The sequence below is a fragment of the Taudactylus pleione genome, unplaced genomic scaffold (assembly GCF_031769625.1).
Source record: "Taudactylus pleione unplaced genomic scaffold, aTauple2 ptg000206l, whole genome shotgun sequence".
In the NCBI taxonomy this organism is placed as follows: Eukaryota; Metazoa; Chordata; class Amphibia; order Anura; family Myobatrachidae; genus Taudactylus; species Taudactylus pleione.
Window position 1 is genome coordinate 9,066,051 of NW_028284608.1, and position 21,779 is coordinate 9,087,829.

The 21,779-nt window shown below is 42.0% G+C and overlaps 1 protein-coding gene across 1 annotated transcript; it reads left to right on the top strand.

Moving 5' to 3' along the window:
- Positions 1 to 1,589: 1,589 nt before the first annotated feature.
- On the top strand, positions 1,590 to 19,816 carry BMP2 (bone morphogenetic protein 2). The gene is made up of 3 exons (XM_088478078.1): positions 1,590 to 2,160; positions 3,890 to 4,248; positions 18,713 to 19,816. Exons 2-3 carry the CDS (start codon positions 3,897 to 3,899, stop codon positions 19,555 to 19,557), a joined length of 1,197 nt encoding a protein of 398 aa, XP_088334204.1. The 5' UTR covers positions 1,590 to 2,160; positions 3,890 to 3,896; the 3' UTR covers positions 19,558 to 19,816.
- The last annotated feature ends 1,963 nt before the right edge of the window (positions 19,817 to 21,779 follow it).

The following is a 21,779-nucleotide window of genomic DNA, read 5'->3' on the forward strand; positions in this document are numbered from 1 at the left end:
GTAGGGAAGATCCGAGCCAAAACAGTACCATTCATCTATAATGAAATCACTCTGCAATCTAATGAATAGGACAAAATAGTCCTTCAAAATTGATTTTAACTTTTGTTTTCAGTGAAAATTAAATCAATAACACATGCAATATAGAACATTTTCTGAAATAAGTGTTAACGTATTTTTCAATGTAAACATGGGGCATTATCATTTGTTTGTAGGGCTTCACAAAACTGTACAATGCCAGACCATCAGTATGAAGACTCCTATAAAACCGCATCACATTAGAGAATAAGGGCCCAATTTAACAATAATGCATATCCCCTTTACCAGGTGCTAAAGGGGTTATGTCATCCTTTCAGTATTTAACAAACAGCTGTAATCTAAAGGTGCCCACACACTGGATGACCCACAAAAGTTGCAATGTTGTCAATGATTTCCCTTGAACTCCCTGGGCAACTGACCAGCACTCCTGGACAGACGATATCTTACTAAACTGTGCAATTTGCTATAGTGCGTCCTTAATGATTTCCAGTGCATCGTTAAGGAGATTTCCAGATCTTACCTGCAGTAGGTAAGACCTGAAGATACAACAAACGACCCGCGGGACCGCGCATCGGATAGTTATCGTTCCTGGAAGCTGCACGATTTGCACATTTTTAAACAATGTATCATTCCGATGCATCGTTTTCGTGCAAATCCAGTGTGTGGGCATCTTAAGTGTACCACTGTTTGTCACTGCATCTAAAGATGGTGAGAGACATACAGTCCTCTTTGCCGGCAATGGGGACCTGTCAGCAGCCTCTCTGGCTTCAGCCAAGCCATCCAGGCACTGCCGAGTCCCCGTCTGGTGAACGTTTAATACGCATGACAAAGAAAGCCGTCGCTGGCATCGATAGACTGCCAGCAACAGAAGAGAAGATGCCACTGAAGAGGGAGATCGTCGATGGACGTCGCCAAAGAGGTAAGTAATGATGAATACCAGTGACATATTTATTTATTAACAGTTTCCTACATAGCGCAGCATATTCCATTGCGCTTTACAATTGGAAACATAAATAGAACAAAACTGGGCAGTAACACAGATATATAGGTAGGAAGGCCCTGCTCGTAAGCTTACAATCTTGGTATCACTGCACTACTAAACTAAATATGCTGCTGGTACTTAAATTTGTTGATAAATGTTTGTAAGGTATAAATAGTAACAAGTGTGATAAGACACAATATTATGTAACGGATTACCAGTGTGGCTATTAATAAAGATCTAGGGCATGCCAGCAGCATGTATCACTGCAAAGGGATATTAATAGTACTGTGACGTCATTTAGTATTGCTGTACTATAATCAAAACAATTACTAAGCATACTGATGATTGCTTGGTGTATTCCATAAACTTTATCTGGAGTTGTTACTGTGAGTTTATAGTGGAGTTCCCCTTTAGGCCAGTAGGTGGCGCATACATTCTATTGAGATGTAAAAATAAAAAGCCCAGCAGAGCAGACTGGGAGAAGAGGAAGGAGGGGGAGTATGTGAAGTGTAGGGAGTCTATATGAGTGTATGTACTTTGCTGAGCTCACCTTCACGCCCTGCCAGCTCACTGCTGTAAGTGGTTGAGCTCCTGATTGGCAGAGGCTCCAGTGACATCAGGGGAGCAACAAAAAAAAAAAAATATCTAAGACAAATGCTTGCAAGTTGCAAGTGGAGAAAGGAACAAGGTGAGGATGCATGGAGAGAGGGTTATGCTCCAACCCTGCCTGCTGCCCATGGGATAGAGAAGAAGAAGATATTGGAGTCTGCACTCACAGAGCCTCTGGATATGCTGAGATGACTTTTCAAGCGTATGCCAGATTTCCCATTCACGGCTGTAGAACATTGCTACCCACCTTGTAGTCTGCAAAGGGAACATTTCCACTTCTGCATTGGAGGAGGCGCATTGTTTATTTTTATTTTGCACAGGATAAAAAAATAAATAAAAATAACAGCTGGGACTTGCAAAAAAAAAAAGGAAACAAGTTGCCTTTAAAGTATGTTTAAAAAGAGGAGGACTGTGCTCAGGATAAGCCCAGACTTCTGCTCAGCAGCCGTAAGGAGGACACAGTGTAACAGCAAGTGATGTGGAAAAACACAGAGAGCACAAAACTCTCATCCAGATACAAACACTGCACACAGGTACTGTCACTATTGCACTGCATGCATTATAATGCACCTATGTTATCTGTGCTCTTTGCGATTTACTGTATATACAGCGTGTAAAATAAACTCCTGTCTAGGATCTGTTTTGCGATTCTAGACAATGCATCTTTGCTCTTGGCTTGTACATGCTCAATAGGAGTTTAGGTCGCCCCTTTGGTACTTATCATTCATGCAGCAGTGTCATAAAGTGGCTCAGATCAGACGCTTCTAAAGTATGGATTGGACTTGTTTGATTTTTTTTTTTTTTGTATCCCCCATCTCCTCCTTTGATCCAACCCCTCCGGTGTCCAATAAAGGATCTTTAACACCTGCACACGGTGAGTGTCTCACCTTATGCAGCTTGCAGACACAACACCTCCTGTAGAAAGGAAACTGGTTGTAATCACACGTGCAGACAGCTCCCAAATCACCTCCTGTCCCCTCACTCTGATCTGCATGCAAGGGGTATTTGGGGAATACCCAACACCTCCTAAGGGGATGAAGTCTAGCCCCTCATTGGCAGACCTGTCACTCTGTATTACCATGCATGTGCCTAAAAACACATTGGTCACATCTATTTACTATGCATTATTAACCTTTTCCGTCCCAGTCAGACATGTCACATTGCCTTGGCTCCCTCTTTTAGCAGAGTTCATTAGGCTTGGATGGAATGTAGATGGAGTTAGGTGTTAAGCTTGGTTAATTAACATTGTTACTGGCTGTCGTTTGCTTCCCAGCTATGAAATTGAATCATCACTGTTCCAGTGATAGACCCTTTTTTTTTAATTTCACAATTGCTTTGTTTGAAAAATGTCTTAGGACCCTAGCAATACAGACAGCTAGAAGTACACTAGTGTACAGTATAAGAACATTATAGGGTAATGGTTACTAAAATCGGTTCCTAAAGGCACCCTAACAGTCCAGGTTTTCAGGATATCCATACTTAAGCACATGTGACTTGGTTATTACCTCAGTCAGTTTAATTATATCTGTGTACAAGCATGGATATCCTTAAAACCTGGACTGTTAGGGTGCCTTGAGGACCGAATTTGGGAACCCCTGTTAGAGGGGTATATTTTTGCTTAGAAGTGGATATTGAAAACCCTAGCAGATTTACCTGTTAGATTACCTGCCAGATTTAAAAGCGCAATAATATTTAATGCAAAACAAGCCTGATTTTGCATTTACTATTATTGCCCTTTAAAATATGTCAGGCAAAAAAACGTGGGTTTTGAAAATCCATTGGTTAGTAAATATTCCCCAAGTCTAACACTTTATCACAATATGCTTGTATTTGTGGCTGTGACATGGATCTATAATGCCTAATTTAAATTTAATAGTGGAATCCTGATGGATGAAGACCAGACCGGTACATTTACGTTCACCGTTATATGTGATTCAAGATTTGGGTGTTCACAAAGACCCCTCAAGAACCAGCTTAGCCCCAATAAACTCTCTACTATATTCTGGTTAGAAATGCTTATTGACATTGAGTGCTGTTAAAAGGACATAAGTGTTTAAACTTGCTGTGATAAAAGTTAATCCTAATAGTATAGCATACATAAAAGCACTGCATATTATTAATAGCGTGGAACACTAGTGCTGACATGTTGGGCACCTGTGCTGATCCACACAGTGTGGGTAAAACTCTCCTTCTGTATACATGACCTGCATTTGCACATATAGGTTACTTATTTCTGTCCCTCTACCTCTCTCTCTCGCACAGGTTGATCATGGTAGCTGGGATTCGTTCTCTGCTCCTCCTGCTGCTTTATCAGGTGCTGTTGAGTGGCTGCACCAGGCTTATCCCTGAGGTGGAAAGGAGGAAGTACACAGAGTCCGGCCGGGCGTCTCCTGAGGAGTCACAGGGCATCCTCAACCAATTCGAGCTTCGCTTGCTCAATATGTTCGGCTTGAAGAGGCGTCCGACCCCTGGCAAAAACGCTGTAATCCCTCACTACATGCTGGAATTGTACCATCTGCACTCGGCCCAGCTGGCTGACAACCAAGACATGCCCCCCATGGATTATCAGAAGGAGCGTGTAGCCAGCCGAGCAAATACAGTCCGCAGCTTTCACCACGAAGGTAAAAAAATAAATAAAATTAAAAATACACAAAAACGTTATTAAAGTGAACCTGTTCGCTTCATCAGTTGAAGGCTAGCAGTTCATGATCCATTCCAATATTCAGCCTAACAATTCACTAGGAACTAGTGACATCACTGAGGCTTGGGGTAAACCGTGCGCTGATTCTGCTAAATATCTGTTGTCGCCGCTTTGCAATTTACTACCGCATTTTTGGGGGCTTGTAAAGTTGAATATTAACCTTGTTAATGCCATAGTAACATAAAGACCAGTGTGTTACTGCTTCCAGACTCTGAGAAATTCACGAAAAGAGTTATGCTTTTAAGAAATGTTTTGCTAATGTGGTATATTCATGCCTTGAATTGTCATTTTAGTGATGATTTGATTGTTTATTGTAAGTGTTTTAGGGGCATATGGATCAATTTTGGGGCTTTTAGACCCGATAATTGTAACAATATACCGCCCGGATGTATAAAAAAAAAAATCAAAGGCAGAGACAGCTGCTCTGAAAAGAGCCCCCGTCCCTGAGATGTGTCAGAAGTGAAGTGAATGCATTAGCGATCAGTTCACTTCTATATCGGGACCCTCAGCGCGCTACTGTGCATGCGCGGTTTGATGACCACGCATGTGCGGTGCTCATTGCTGGAGAGGATCACAGGACAACCCTCTCCTTGTAAATATTGCGAAATGTAGCTCATAGACTACAGCGGCTAACACCATCTTCAGATGGCATTCACTGCCAGGGCCGAACTTGGTAAATCTAACAGCTTTGAAGCTCCCATAAAAATCTATGGGGTCTGCAGCTGTTGTCGGAAATGTAGGGACTGCTGCAGATTTCCGAGATATCTTCTACAGTCCCTCCTTCATACATTGGTCTGATACTTAATATTTACAGTTGTTTTTGGGGGATATGCCACAAATGTTGAATGATAAATAGGCCCCTAAAAGCCATGTTAACATCTCCTCTGACCCATTTAGCCTTATCATGTGCATTGTGTTAACACATTGAGAAGCAGTTGGCTCTTGATAATGGTTAATGCATAGCACACGGATATCATGCCCTCTTGACAGCTTAGCCATTAGCAGAACATTCTGTTGCCTCTACGTTCCAGATATTTCCTCTAAGTGCCCTGGAGAAGCTGTGGTGAGGCTGGTCAGGGCAACGTCTTATAAAAAAAGATCTATTAATTGCTTCTAAACAAATTTTTAACCCGTGTGGAGCTCCTGTCCCCTTCAAGGCTGATTAGTGCAGCCTCAGTTGAATTGCTGATTTATGTCTTCTGAAGTTTATCCACTTCCTCGCCCATTGTGAGTTCCCCAGATAGCGTCCAAATGAAGAATTCCCACAGGTAGATTTCATCTTTAATGCTAAATACTAACCAAAGCCCCTAATTTACAGTTGATCTGAGGTTGTTTGTAAAAATGTCTAATCCTTATCTAATCCTCGTGAGATAACTAAAGAACTTGTAATTGGGTGTTTTTTGTTTTTTTTACAATGACCTTTTTGTCTTCTGGTAAATCTTGGATAGTCTTGCTGTGGATATAAGACAAATCTCCCAAAACAGGCTGATAATAGACTTGTAACAGCTGTCCCGCTTGGCTCTGGTGCATCTCTGAAAACAGATGAAATGATTATTGTAGAAAGATGCAAGGCAATACTTTCATACAGCCTCTTTTTATTAGGTGTAAATCCTCCTGCGTAATCTTTCAAGTGCTCAGACCAGCCCGTGAGTAATTACCTAGATCTAAACATTGCTTATGTTTTCATGGTGATTTATAGAACTTGCTTTCAGGTTGCTTAATTATTTTAACTGACCTTGTGATTTATTGTTTTATATCCAAATGTGGCTATTTGTTTGCTGGGTGCAACAGTTAAACATTTCTGCTGCTCAAAATACCTTCTGAAAGTCCTGTGTGAACAGAGGGGCTATTGATGAAATGTGACTGCTGATTACAGGCTCTACTACGTGCAACAATATCAACGGATATACTGTGCAAATCTTGACAGAACTCCAAAATTGTATATTTCTTTTTCCTGCTTAGAGGTCTAGTATGGGATATGGCAATCTTTGGATTAACTCCTGTCATCTCAGTAAGCTCCTGGCTGTAGATCAGTTGTATATATTATATATAAGGTATGCCATACTTGCTGACTTTATAAATCTCCTCCCCGGAGAAGACCGGAGAAGAGATTCTGTTGACATCTTTGGGGGGTAGGGCCGGACTGTATACATCATTAAGCCCCGCCCACCACAGGGAAAAGGCTACGGGTAGGGGCGGGGCTAAATATGCTGCCTTTATGGGCCCTGAAGCATACTTGAAGACATAATGGCTGCCCCTCTGGGAGGAAGCAATGTAAGCAGATGGCAGCCAGCCAGGAGACTTGCCAATTCTTCTGGTTCATTCTAGCACTCTGCACCTGTTAAAACCCACGCAGTTCCTCTTTCCCTGCCTGAGGTGTCATTCACTGCTCCGGTGCTTCTAGCGCGCAAACTGCTGAATCAGTTTGTTGCATCAGCTGAGTGTGCTAGAAGCACCAGAGCAGAGAGCGACACCCCAGGCAGGAAAGAGGAACTGCACGGGATGTGACAGGTGCAGGGTGCTAGACTGGAGACTAATTGCCATGTCATAGTCACCATTCAGGAATAGCCTTCGCTTATACACAGTGGAGTGGAATATTTTTTTGTCCTACTCTGGAAACTCTTGGTGCAAAGAACCTGTTACATATTCAAATTATATAATGTCCACTTTTATTTCCTCCTTCAATGTACATCATAGATACTAACTAAGCAGGTATCTTTTAAATTAACTATTTATTCATACAGTAAATACTGTTTACACATGGCTTTTTTTTGCTAGGAACTAAAATTCATTAGGATATCCCTATTTAAAGTTTTCAATGCAACCAGAAAAATTAGTGTCAAATTTTGGTAAACGTCTCAAAAATCCTTAAACTTCAAGCGAAACAAAAGGCAATATGCAGTTGACCATCTTGTATTATTTAGTTAATAAATTTATTCCTGACTGCAAAATATTGGATGTAGTCAGGATACCCCGCCAGCCGATATCCCGACAGCCACATCCCTACATGGGACTAAAGATAGGCAACGGGAGTTTGACGCCTATCATTAGCCCCACTACTGAATCCCGACACCCGACTTACTGAATGAAGGTAAGTCGGGTGTCTTAGTGTGTAGCCGCGGGGGGGGAGGGTTAGGTTTAGGGACCCCCGGGTGGACTTAGGGTTAGGTACCCCTCCGGAGGGTTAGGGAAGGGGTGGTTAGGCTTAGGCACCCTAAGGGAGGGTTAGGGGGGGGGATGGTTGGGGTACTTCCCTACACCTGTCGAGATTTTGACCCACCGACCTGGCGCTGTCGGTATTTGATCCGGCGGCTAAACAGCAGGTTTATTCACGGTGTGTATATTTATGATGTATAATATAAATGTGTGTGTAAAAACAGAGAAATTGGCCCATTGAAATGCATTAGACTTTAATCTTTGAAAATACAGAAAAACTTGCTATAGTTTTCGAATTGCCCTAACAAGGTACAACTTAATGTAGGGGAGGAATGTGGCATTAACTGGCCCCATAACCAAATTCGGGAAGGTCCTGGTGATGCTGCACCAGCATTTTCAGTGAACCCCAGCAAATGCTAAGCCACCGCTCTCCTCTTCGCAGTCCTTCAGTGGTGGTAGTTCTGCCTCTGGCTTGGTGATGACTTGGGGGTCTGTGTACTATGCCCTGGAAAGAGATTTATATCTGTCCACTTTATCATCCAATCAACTCCTGTCACTTTACAGGCTGTGTTTGAAAAATGACAGTTAGTAGCTGATTGGTTGGTGCTTTGTTTCTGTCTACTTTATCTCTGTCCAAGACTTGGTACCCAGGGACAATTTTTTAAAACCCTTGAGAGAGCGAAAATGGAGAAGTTGCCCATAGCATCCAATCAGCTTCTGTCATTTTATAGGCTGTGCTCGATTCCTGATACGTAGAAGCTGATTGGTTGCTATGCACCCCCACTCCCCGCCCTCAAACATTCTTGCACTACTTAACATAACTACTTGGATTCACCAGATAGTTCTATAACTGTACAAGAATGGTGAGACCCATTCATAAATTAGAAGGACCTCTTTCGGTTTTTCTGTGTGGCAGATTTACTTCTGAACCGGATCTCTTTAGCTGTGACAGCGTTGCATGTTCTAGCACTACAGCCTGTCAATCCTGGCTTCTCGGGTTGGCTTCTGACCAGGGCACTGTCTGTAGTTCTTCCTGGGTCCCTATGGCTTTAGTCAGAGTGCTTCCATTTTCTGTTTCCACCCAGACTTACTGGTAGGTTGGTTGGTCTGTACATTGGCGCATTATATATTGTAATGTGCCCTCTACTACATATTATTATAAGGAAATGATATGTTGCAGAGATGTTCCTTTATAATATAAAGGCACATGGCCCTATGGTGAGAGCTACTATGATGGTCATGGACATCCAAGGGACGTGGCAAAAGTCCTCATTTGACGTTAGAAATGTGTTGTTGTTTATTTTTGGATTCACAAGTTTTCCTGTTGAACACGGAAGTGATGATATAAGAACTTGCCATTTATACAGAGATAATTTCCAGGTTTTATTTGCACGACATCAATCTGTTGACACTGTATAAATATCAACTATGGTGATTAAAGAATGGTTGTGTTTTGGCTGCCTATGGCTGTAGTTTATCACATACTTGCCTACTTTTGAAAAAACATTTCAGGGAGATTATGAAAGCAACACCTATGAGCGCGTTGGTAAAGTGGGCGTGTACAGCTGCATCTGAGGGGCGTGTCTTAAAAGTTAGTTATGGGCGGTACACACTAGACGATACGTCGTCCGGATCTGACGACATGTCCTCAATATCGTTTAGTGCGTCCACTCAATGTAGCTGACTATGCATGCTCCCACGCATCGTCGGCGACATCGCCCATCATGCAGGTCTGACTGGCGACTTTGTCAGCGAGGGCCATGCTGCCGATTGCAGCATGGCCCCTGCCGTCGCGATGTCGCTCCCGACATGTCAAGTGTGTATGCAGTTGCCGATGCCGGGATCCCTGCCGGTTCCCGTCGCACGACAGGACGGCTGGGTACACATCGTTAAATGTGTACACAGTTTAAGATGTACTTATTTATGAAAACACACTGATACTTTTCAGGGATCGCTCATGTATTGTGTTTTACAAGTCGTTCTATATAAGTGGCCAAGAGAAACCTTTATATTAAAATATATGTAGCCATAGGGAGCATTGTGCCTTATAACCAATACAGGCAAATAGCTGGTTATACCATTTGAATGTATATATCTCGTCTTTTTTTTCCAGGTATATAACAGCTACATAATGGGGGTAAGGTGCAATCTGGGAGATTACTACACTCTTCAGGGAGTTGCTACTATTTCAGGGAGTCTCCCTGACAATGAGGGGGAGTTGGCAAGTATGCCTTAACATTAGGTACAAATGTTATCAACATCCAGAGATGGGCTGATCGTGATATAACCTTATTAATCATGGTTATGAGTCATTCCATGCCAAGACGACCAATGTTGAACATCGTCCCCACCTGCTGATTGTGTACTGCGGAGTCGGTGACACTTTCAGGGCCATAGTTTTGCTACTACCGCATATTGTGAACATAAATTTTCCCAAACTTAGGCTGACCTATATGCGCACCTATATGTAGAATTTTATCAAAATTGGAGATGGTCAGGTGGGGATCCCTGCTCCACTTGACATGGAATGACCCTAATTATTATTTTCACATCATTTCTCCGTGACATCCTTCTATTTTCTGTAGGGGATGCATTTTTCTGATTCGATTATGCTGCTTCTCCTAAAACAATAAAGTATCTTCGTTTTTTATTTTTTTCTGTACTAGAGTTTTTATGCCTTGTTGTAGTTTTCACACAACACTCATTTGTGTCTCATTGTTATAGTCCCGTATGTGCTACTCTGGAATCTATTATGTTCACTTATTGTATTGGTGTATATCATACATGACTGTCCAGCCCTATATATCTGCGGTGATCTTCTACATGTACTTCAAATTTTAACCTTATTTACCACTGGGGTGTAATCATACTTACCTACTTTATAAATCAGGTGGCAGCTGATGGGGGCAGGACCGGACTAGTCATGTCATTAGGCCCTCCCCCATCAGGGCAAAGTTCAATGAATCTCACATCTGGGAAGAGGGGGCTGGCCTTAAATGTAGCAATTATCATATTATGGCATTATATTGGCTACGCCCGCATACCACGAATTGCAGTATTATTCCCCCAAATCCTGCCCACTTCACTAGGCCGTAGGCAGGATGCGAGTGAACCGCTTACTCTCCTGGGAGACTACCCGAAAAATCGTCACTCTCCCGCAGGTTCCAGGAGAGTTGTATGGGTGTATTTTTCAATATTTATGGGAAATTAATGCCATGTACAAGCTTGTTTCCATGTCAAAATTATAACTACCAGTGTGTATATATACGTTTTTATGTTTTTTCACATCAAGCTAGTACTCATGTTATGCATATGTGTACATTTAATACATAAGCCTTTTATTGACGTGATAAAATACTGCACTTAAGACAAATTATCTTTACAGGGGGCATCACTGCTTACAAGTAGTCCTATACTGTCCCTATTGCCTTAACCCCCATAAATACCAAATGCACAGACAACTTTTATTGAGAAACTTAAAGTTCAGATTTCTGTATCAAGTGGTTATTCATAGGAAAAGAGATACAATTTGCAGTCCTAATCTTATTTTTATGTCAAGCAGTGTTATCCAGGGATTCCAGCCTTTGATTCGCACAGTTTTCCACTTTGATTTTCTTTCTTGAATGTGCATTTTTTTTACTTTTTTCCACTCTCATTATGTGTATATATTTTCCATTTTTTGAAGTAAGTGGAAAAAAATGTATGTGCTGTTTTATCATTCCATGCTGGTATTGTGATCACCACTGCCCTCACACATGACGTAACTAATATGAAACAATGTTACTTTACTAAACTTGCAAATGTATCCTTCTTTTCCCCTTGTGCTACACCTTCTATTAATGTCATAGTTGCTTCTGTTCTGTTCTGGTTTGCAAGTGATTTTGCAGAATTCACTTGTGTACACTGTTCCCCCGGATTCTTTCTACACTCATCTGTTTGTCATCTCTGGATTCAAGATTCTATTCTCCCAAACCTCTTACTATAGGGCATATTTATCATCACTTATGGGGTGGTTACACATGCAGAACCATGAGTATCGGGCCCGATCATTATTAGGGCCCTGGTGTGGCTGCCCCGTTTTCAACAAACTCTGAAAACTTACAGTACATATTTTTCTTTTAAGCCATCTGCAGATGGCTTTTCTTCTTGATGGCACCGTTGTTCCTATTGGAAGGAATACCGGAGTGTTACGACTGATCCGAAAACATTCCTCCGCCTCCACCAGCTCTCTCTGTGTACCTGTGTGAACTCCGTTCACATACAGTATACACACTTACACCGCTAGCAATTAGTGTCAGTAATAGGACTCGCGGAATATCTGCCCTCTCCTGGAGGGGGCAGCCAGAAAGTAGGTAAGTCTGCTTTACGTAATAAAGACATTTACTACATTATTCATGCATTATAATTTGAGTTTGTGCTAGAATAAAAAACATTTACAGACCATTACAACACCACCGTGATATTTAGAACAAAAGTTGATGCTGTAAAGCTGCATACACACGTAAAGATTTTCTCTCCCACCATCCAACTAGTTGATTGGTAGGAATGAAATCTGGTAAGGTATGAAAGCAAATGACAATCAGCAATTAGCTCCCAAACGCCGGAAAATGGACAAAAACTGTTATTTGAACAAATTATTTAGATCAAACGTTTAACAAACTTGTCTGACGACCATTTTCATCTGTTTTCTGGCATTTAGGAGCAAATTGCTGATCATCATTTACTCCCCATACCTTACCAGATTTTCATTCCAACCAATCAACTAGTTGGATGATTGGACAGAAAATCTTTACGTGTGTACCCAGCCTAAGTGTGTAAAAGAATTAAGTGTACTGCGGGTTAGTAGTCGCAGCCACTGGCTTTCATAAGTGAGAGTTTATTTTGTTTTATTGTTTTTTCAGCTGGAGACGATCTGTCCGTTATTGCTGATTATTAGTATGGTGCTCCATATGGGGCAAGGAAATTGACTTCAAATTAAAAGAAAAATAAGATTCCAGTGTAGTTCTGATTGTGATCCTACAGTTGCCTTATAGTAAGTATGCCTATAATTAAGTTGGGGAACAGAAGCACAGTTTGATTGCAATGGTACATTTTGCAGACTTTTTTTTTTTTTTGTGATTATGACGTAGCAAGCAGGATGTCTTTTTAAAGTCTGCTACCACATGTACCTCTAATTCCTCAACTTCCTAAGGGTGTTTGGATTGCCGGTTCTCTCATCATTTAGAAAACCAGCTATGTTCTGCTGGCTTCCCAGGTTGTTGGCTGGCTCCTTTATAGGTCTTTGAGCACACACATTCTCCTCCTGGCAATAAGCTGTTCCTGCATTCCACCTCTCTCTCTGATATAAACCTAGTTCTTTTACTACATGAACAATATTGGTGTTGATTTCTTCTGTTAACATTCAGCAAATCCATGATGCTATCTCTATCTCTGCATTCATAACTGATGGAGGCAATTTTATTATCCATGGTTTTTTATATATATATTTTTTTTTATGTCCCATTCTTTATGGTGTTTGACTGGCACTAGAACAGATTTTTGACCTTAACCTGTATTTCAAGTTAACTATAGGAGTTTCCAAGCATGAACATAGGTTTATAAACTTGTAATTTAACTGTGATCTTGCTCAGATTGTTCCAAAGGTCGTTTAGACTTATAAGCTAGTACTTGTTGAGGGTGAGACGATTGATAAAAGTGCTCCTCTCATGTGGTTTGTGCATTTCTAGGTATGAAAGTAATCTCTTCAGTAGTAAATGGTTGAGTCTTGGTGGGTGATTCATTCCACTAACTCTGCTTTGGAGTCGGAGCTTTACAGATACTTGACTTAAAAGTTGTGTTCAATCGTCTTTTACCTAGAGCCAAGATATACATTTATAGGCTCATAATCTTCCCTTTGATACATCATTCTAGGGGACTTTTGAATCCATAAAAAAACTAAAGTGTATTTTACAAATGCTTTTTTTCTGGCGGTTTACTGCGTGTTTAAAAAACATTATGATCTGTCTGTGGTGCGTTAAATGTTATGCTTTGAAAGTGCAAAACAGTAGTTGTACATAAGCCAATTCAATTTAAGATGTTCCTATATTAGTTTTTTTATATAGCGCACACATAATCCGCAGCGATTTACAGAGAATACTGTGTTTAGTCATTCACATCAGTCCCTGCCCCAATGGAGCTTACAAGATTCAAGACCTAAACATGGTGAGAACGTAGCAACTCTACACAGATAGCTCATGACTAGGAATTGAACTCATGACCTCAGTGCTTTGAGGCAGTAATGCTTACCACTATGCCATCCATGCCGCAGTACTGTATTTTGTCTGTTTTAGAAATGAGTGAAATATCAATTGTTGGAGAGGTATCCTAATTTGTAGCTGCAAAACCATGTTTCCACCAGTACAAATAGTCGCGGGTGGTGTTGGGTGTACCAGAATGAGAATGCATTATTATATTTTAGGTATTTTGTTTTTAATATAAGAAGTTGACTTGCACATACTACTAATGTTTTTACTGCTTTTGGGAGGTTACTATTGGTTTCCTTAATAAATATATTGAGTGGGATATAATGCTTTCAGAATAATGCAACCCACCCAAATACCAATAAAAGCACAACTGCTGTATGGTGTGATTGGAAATGGTGGGTTCTATTTTCAGACCCACCTACAGTATGTGTTGTACTACAGTTTCGAAAACACACTTAATGCCAGCAGGTATAAGACCTTATGGCCAGGGTTGGACTGGCCCACAGGGGTACAGGGGAAACCCCGGGGGGCCCCACTGCCTGAGGGCCCAACCCCTCCTCTAAGGATCAGGTTAAAGACTTTGCCCTTGAACTATATATTATACATATGCTAGATTATACTGCAAAGGACTATGGTGTATTTTCTATTAATCTGCTACATTATCATGCATGCACTCTCTAATGGTTAGCAAAGCCTCTGTGAGGGCTGGCCTCATCCCAAAGTATGGGCCCCTGTCACTGCATTTCCCCGGTGGGCCCTTCATGCCCCAGTCCGACACTGCTTATGGCATATTCTCACATTAGGCTGGCTGCACTATGCTGAAAAATGCGGTCAAACCTCCGAAAATGCACTTTATAGAGGTTTGACCACAATTACAGTATGCACCAAGCTCCTGCCTGGGTCCCTGCGACTCGTACATGCACTGGCCGACTGTTGCGCATATACAGAACTCCGGACGTCCACCATACCACAAAGGATAGCTCTTATCGTGAGAGCTTTCTTTTGCTTAAATCTTTATACATACGGTGTTTTCAAATGCTGGGATGCATGTGATCTTTGGTGGGATGCATCGCACCCAAACTGCGATGTTTTATGCATCCCACCCAATGCCCACGTTAGCATGAACCCTAAATACTTGCCAACTTTTAAAGTCTGCTCTCCGGACCACCCAAAAACTTGGGAGCCTGTCGCACTTCGCTGGAGGGTAGGCAAGTATGGCCTAGGTCATACTTGCGTACTTTCCTCGGACTGCCTCCCGGAAATCGTGTGCCACTCCTGGCCCTCTGTAAGAGTAGGCAAGTCCCCCGGAATGGCCGCCGGCCCCCCTGTCCCTCCTCGAAAGTGGATTGTCCAGGGGTGCAATGACGCTTTTCTAACTGTATTGCGTCATCGTAGCCCTACTCCCTGCTTTATAATGCCGGTAATATCTACATTCTAAAGCGGGGGGTGGGGCTGCGTTTACGCAATCACGCTGGCATGCCCCTGCACCGCCCACTTCAGGCGCCCCCACACCACCTGCTGCACCGACCTGGCAGAATGTCAGCAAGTATGGCCTAGATTTATGATAGTGTTTTGAGAAAAATCATATTGGAAATGGATATGGGTTATAGATGTCATGAGCAAAACTGTGCACATAAACTTTAATCGCAATAGTGCCGCCTCCTGGTTAAGAAATTGGTGTATTAACATGAAATGTGTTTGTTTTTTTTCAAATGACACCCATATTAGCATGTATTATAGATAGTGCTTTATAGGCCCCAGAGATAAACTTTTTGGTGATAAACTTCACAATGTAGTATTCAGAATTTTTATCGCTAGGGCACCTAATGGACCTTAGTTTTGTAACCCGAGTCACAGTGCAAAATCCCCTCTGGTGATGTATAGCTTGACTTAGGGCCTGATTCAGAGCCGGACGCTATTTGCGCTCGCTCGTTCAGAAAAAGGGGCCGGCTATTTAAATTGAGCGCTCGCTCTTTGCGGTCTGTTGACGCCTCTGTCTGAACGAGCGAACGAAACATGCACTCGCTATTTTTTTAAAAACTCCCCCTGTCCGCTCGCATCCTACGTCATCTCCACTATTTATTAGATTAATCGTGTACATCGAAAGGCGTATGAACTGCTCACAGTGCTTGTGGTAGGATTTTCCTACCGCAATCATGCGAGCAGTTCAGGCTAAAAGACATCCAAGTGACGTGGTCGATGACGCTGCTTTGTTAATTATGCACACCCTTATAACGCCCGTTTTGACAGTTTGGAACGCCTGCGTTCAGATCTCCATTCCCCGTTTTCAAGCACCTTCCCCTGTTACCACCCACAAACGCCTCATTCTGTCACTCAAATTAGCAGGCATTTGCTATTTTGCGAGCACACAATTTCCGACCGCAATGACTGGTTCGCGCATGCATATTACAACCCATACGCATGCGCAGTTGTGCGAACATCGCTTGGAGCGACCGAGCGGCTCTGAATCAGGCCCTTAGTTTTCTGCCAAAGCACATAGGGGCCCATTTATCAAAGTGAACTTGAGGTAAATTCCCCGAAAACACCTGTTTTTTTTCGGGGGTTTACCTCAAATACTAAGTATCCCCCGGATGTATGAAGGAGGGACAGCAGCAGCTATCTCCGATACCTGCTGCGATCCCTCCATTGCCGCCGGCAGCCGCCTCCCCCATAGGTTTCTATGGGGGTTGCGATGCTGCAAAATGTAACAATATCGGGAATGCAAAGCATTGCCGATATCTGCCCCAGTAGCTAACGCTATCTAAAGATAGCGTTAGCCGCTGTAGTCTATGGGGACTTACCGCATATCAGCCAGCGGAGGGATCTGCCAGATCCCTCCGCCGGCAATGGGCGCCGCTCATGTGCAGTCCGCGGGACTGTGCATGCGCAGAAGCCCCGACTGCCCTCCGGAGACATCGCAGGGACAGGCTCTATTCGGAGCCCGTCTCCCTGCATGTCCCGGATAATACATCCGGCAGATAGGATCGCATTTTGCAATGCGATCAGGGGCGGTACTGCATGCCCTGATCGCATTGCAAAATGCGATCATTAATAAATGGGCCCCATGGACTTTGGGCGCAAGATGGTGGCCATTGTGAATTATTGAATTTTGCACTGGTTATAAGAGGGCAGTTTATAAAATAGAGTAGGTGCTTTGGAGTGCGCAGTTTTATAAAGAATTAGATCAGCCTAACATTTGATATTTGAATCCAGAGGGGGTGTCTGTTTCATCACAGATGTATAAATTGCTTTGTGACTACAGATATCATCATAAACCTAGCGTTTTTGCGCTATAAGACGCAAAAGACACTTAGACGCTGCGCCCCAGATGTTTTGTACTTTAGCATTTTATCGTCTTTTTCACGCCGCAGCCACATACCAACAGTCTTGTAGTGTACTGTGGACTTAGGCCCTGATTCAGAACCAGATGCTCTTTCAGAGCGCTCGTTCTGAATCAGGACGGCATTTTTTTTTTTTTTTGTGCTGGCCTCCTGGCCACCCGCTAAGCTGTGGGTGATCACCCACAGCTTTTGCGAGCAGCAAGGTGATGGTCGCGGCCATCGGGCTTGCGACGAGACCCTTGTGGTAGAGTCTCGTCCATCGCAAGCCCCAGTGGACTTCCTGCTCTAATAGAGCAGGAAGTCCACCTACTGACATCACTAGTGATGTCAGTAGGGCCGCCCACAAACGGAAGGCGTTCCCTCCATTTGTCCAGCCACCCCCCCTCCCGCCTCCAAAGCGGGGCGAGCTGTCAATCACAATCGACAGCCACCCCGTTTTTGTGCGAGACCCGTAGCGACGGAGCGCCCGTCACTGGCCAGGTCTCTTGCATGCGCACGCCGGAGGCAGCGCATGCGCAGGAGGTAAACATAGACCCGCTTGCGAGCGCATAGCGCTCACAAGCGGGTCTGAATCAGCCCCTTTAGTATTTTACACTTTTCTCGCGGTTGTGGCAGTGTAAATTCGCACAACATATTGGTCCCTGATCTCATGCCCTTTTTTTTTCTCAGATTTGCATCTTTTTTGCACAGCTGTAGCCCACACATCCACTAGTGGAGTACAGGGTATGCATAACTTGTGCTTGAATCACACTGCTAATGAGATTAAAATTGAGTCAGTTATTGCGTAAAAATTACGGGATGCCGATGGTTAGAATACCGACACTTGCCGGTCAGTATTCTAGCTCTCACCATAACCCTCCCCCCTTTAAGCTTAAACCTAACCTCCCCCTCCCTGCACCCTATACCTAACCCTGCCCCCTTAGTGCCTAACCCTAGCCCTCCCCCTAACCCCACTACTTACCTACAGGATGCCGACATCGGGATTCTGACAGGTGTCGGCATTCTAAGGGTCGGCATCCCTACTGTTTGAATTTTAACTGCATCCCGAGAATTACGCATGGAGTAATTTAGTTAATTTTGCATGGAGTACCAAACTACGCTATTTGGCATGATTTTAGGATGTGTCAAGATAAACCTGTCTGTAGATCTCAGTATACAAAATTGTAAAAAAACAACATCAAAAACTACCAGGGACATATCCATCATGGGTGCAGGGTGTGCAATATATTTTTAATACTTATCTCTTTGGAGTCCCATGTTGGCACTTCAAGCACTGTAAAAAATCACCTGTAAAATGGGGGTGTGCGAGCAGTGCCATCGCCCAGGGCGTGGCACTGTCGCTGCCCCATGGCACCTGCATTTGGAATGGTACCCTGCAGCTACTAGCACTTCTGCAGAGCTATGCCTACCTTCTTGACTGTGTGAGCGGTACCTACGTTAATTGGATTAAAAAAAAAAAGGTTTATCTACATGACTGGGTCTGCTGTGTGAAAGGAACACTTTTAAAGGGCAACTATAATGATTCCAAGTGGTGTATATTTTATGGTTTTTAAGTACATAAGAACAATGTATTTTTTTGGTTTTCTTTGTGATCAAAATTTAATTGTTTTATGTTTCTGTTTTCTTTTACTTTTATCTGAACTAGAGTCCCTAGAAGATTTTCCTGATTCTGGAGAAAAGACTGTTCAGCGGTTTTTCTTCAACTTGACTTCTATCCCTAATGAAGAGCTGATCACATCAGCTGAGCTCCGGATTTTTCGAGAGCAGGTTCAAGAGCCATTTGAAAGTGACAGCAGTAAAGCTCTTCGTATTAATATTTATGATATTATCAAGCCAGCTGCTGCTGCCTCCAGGGGTCCTGTCACAAGACTTTTAGACACCCGACTGATACATCATAATGTAAGCAGATGGGAAAGCTTTGATGTCACACCAGCTATTATAAGGTGGATTGCACACAGACAGCCTAATCATGGGTTTGTTGTAGAAGTGACTCAACTGAACAATGACAAAAATGTCACTAAGAGGCATGTGAGGATAAGCAGATCTTTACTGCCAGATAGAAACCATTGGTCCCAGATAAGGCCACTTTTAGTAACTTACAGTCATGATGGCAAAGGACATCCTCTCCATAAAAGAGAAAAACGACAAGCCAGGCACAGACAAAGGAAAAGGCTTAAATCCAGCTGTAGAAGACATCCGTTATATGTAGATTTCAGTGACGTTGGCTGGAATGACTGGATTGTCGCCCCACCCGGGTATCATGCCTTCTACTGCCACGGAGAATGCCCGTTTCCACTTGCAGATCATTTTAACTCTACCAATCATGCTATAGTACAAACTTTGGTGAATTCTGTTAACTCGAACATCCCGAAAGCGTGTTGTGTCCCGACAGAGCTAAGCGCGATCTCTATGCTCTACCTGGATGAAAATGAAAAAGTTGTATTAAAGAATTATCAAGACATGGTTGTTGAAGGGTGTGGGTGCCGTTAATAAAGTATAACTTTCAAAATTTAAATAACACGTTAAAAAAAAAAACAATCAAAAAAAAAACAAAACACAAAGTTGACACTTTAAAATTTCCCAATGGAGACTTTTATTTATGTAATGAAAATGTTAAAAACTGTTATTTTGAATATATATATTTATGTCTACAAGAAAGTTGGGAAGCAAATATTTTAACCAGAGAAATATTCCTTTTTTTTTTTTTTTTTTTAGTTATTTTTTATTTAGTTGTACATTTTATACGGGTTTTGTACCCAGCACATGAAGTATAATGGTCAGATTCTTATTTTGTATTTATTTTCCATTATAACCACTTTTTAGAAAAATAGCTGTTTTTTGTATTTATATGTAATCAAAAGAAATATAGGGTTTGTAAATAAGTTTCTTAAAGAAGATTTGATGTATTTAAGTTGAAAGGTATACATGGGAGGTAAAGGAAAATGCTAAATATTTTACTTTCTTCTATGCTACTGTTGAGGTCATTAGTTTAAACCCCTAAGAAAGAAGTTAATCTCAAGAATTACCAGGAAGGATAATCGTGTTGAACAATTCTCAGGCATTCTCCAGTGGTGGCTGTACAGTCCTTTAGAAACGCATAACCTTTATAAAATATGCATTCTTAGGATTAAAAGTTGGTAATTGGTAACTTTGAACAAATTCAGCCTTCTCACCTTCTCTTTTCTTTTTTTTTTTTATTATTTCCCCCAGCGGCCAGTAAACTTGAAGAATAATAATAACAATAATAATAAAAAAAAAAAAATGATTACATAGCAGAATACAAAGATGTACATTGTGGGAATGTGTATATAAAACATTGAACTGTTGTTGAAGGTGGTTTTTCTCTAAGGCTGGTTATTATTATTTAAAAAAAAAAAAAATCCGGAATTTTATTTATTTTATGCAAATGCCTTATGCTGTTCCTGAGTAAGAGAATTGTTCTTTCTTCATCTTTTTTTTTAACTTTATTTTCATAAAGGGCTGTTAAATATAATATACGAGAGCTTTATACATGAAAATGTGTTTTGTAACATTCACAAATGTGCATTTCCACACCATGACAGAAAGTTAAGAGCTACTTTCCTGGAAAAAAATATATATATTAGCTTATGAATCAATTATTTTGTCAATCAAAGTGTATGTAACAACTGTTCTTAATGTTTATAAACTGTTTCAGTTCAGCAGGAGCGCGCTCAACCTACCAGGCAAGTGGTATATGGCATATTTCCATGCTTTCTCTCCCCAGCATACCAGGGGGGGGGGGGTGTAAGGGGCGATGGCGTGACATTGAGAACTGCATCACGTCATAGCATAATGCAACGATTCATGGCACTATGAGACCATGATGATGCAATCCACATTAAATGGCATCATCACACACCCCCTGCCCACTTCACTGGAATAGTCAGTAGGATCCAAGGAGAGCTGCCCCAAAATCGTGAGTCTCCCAGAAATCTCGGGATTAGGCAGATATGCTACGAGAACTTGCCTCAGCTGCATAATTTTTCCAAAACTTGCTGGTTTTCTAAAACTCTAGGCAATCCGTAGATGTTCTGGGTACTTACATCCATGCAGATATTGGCAAAATAACTTGACTACAGATCGATCCACTATGCACCATCCTATGTGGGTAAAATGATTGACCATTCCAGTGGCTACTCCAGAAGTGGGGCTGCAGCACAGGACAAAATTCAAACAAGGGCGCCACACCAACTGCCAGTGAGTCCCGGCTGGCGATGTTTGGGGTGGCAGTTGGTGTTTGAATTTTGGACTGTGCTGCAGCCCCACCTCTGGAGCCTCCACTAATGGAAACCATTTGTAAGTACTGTACTAACAGATGAAATGTAGATACGCTATAATAACGAGGTAATAATCAACGATTAATGGCAAGCTAATCATTCTTGTGTATGAAGGTCTTTTCAGACAAAAGTTAAACAGTGTTTGTTTTTAGTTTCTGTTAAAATTATTTTTCGGTGAGGTGCTCCAGTGAGATAATACTAATTGGCGGAGTTTAACACCAGCACAGTGTGATGCCACGATATTTAGCTGCACGCATTGATATTTATTGCGGTAGCCAAATATTATTCATTTTCATGCGCAGCACTATGGGGAGTCAGAAAATTGCCCATGTTACTGGACGCAAAGCTCCTTTTTCCCGTTCATGGCCATCGTGCTAAATTGAATTCACCCTTAAAGTTATATTTAGCCATATT

Coding starts and splice junctions, on each gene's coding strand:
- BMP2 (XM_088478078.1), top strand. CDS start 3,897: ATGGTAGCTGGGATTCGTTCTCTGCTCCTCCTGCTGCTTTATCAGGTG. Junction 4,249..18,712: donor CCGCAGCTTTCACCACGAAG/GTAAAAAAATAA, acceptor TATCTGAACTAG/AGTCCCTAGAAGATTTTCCT.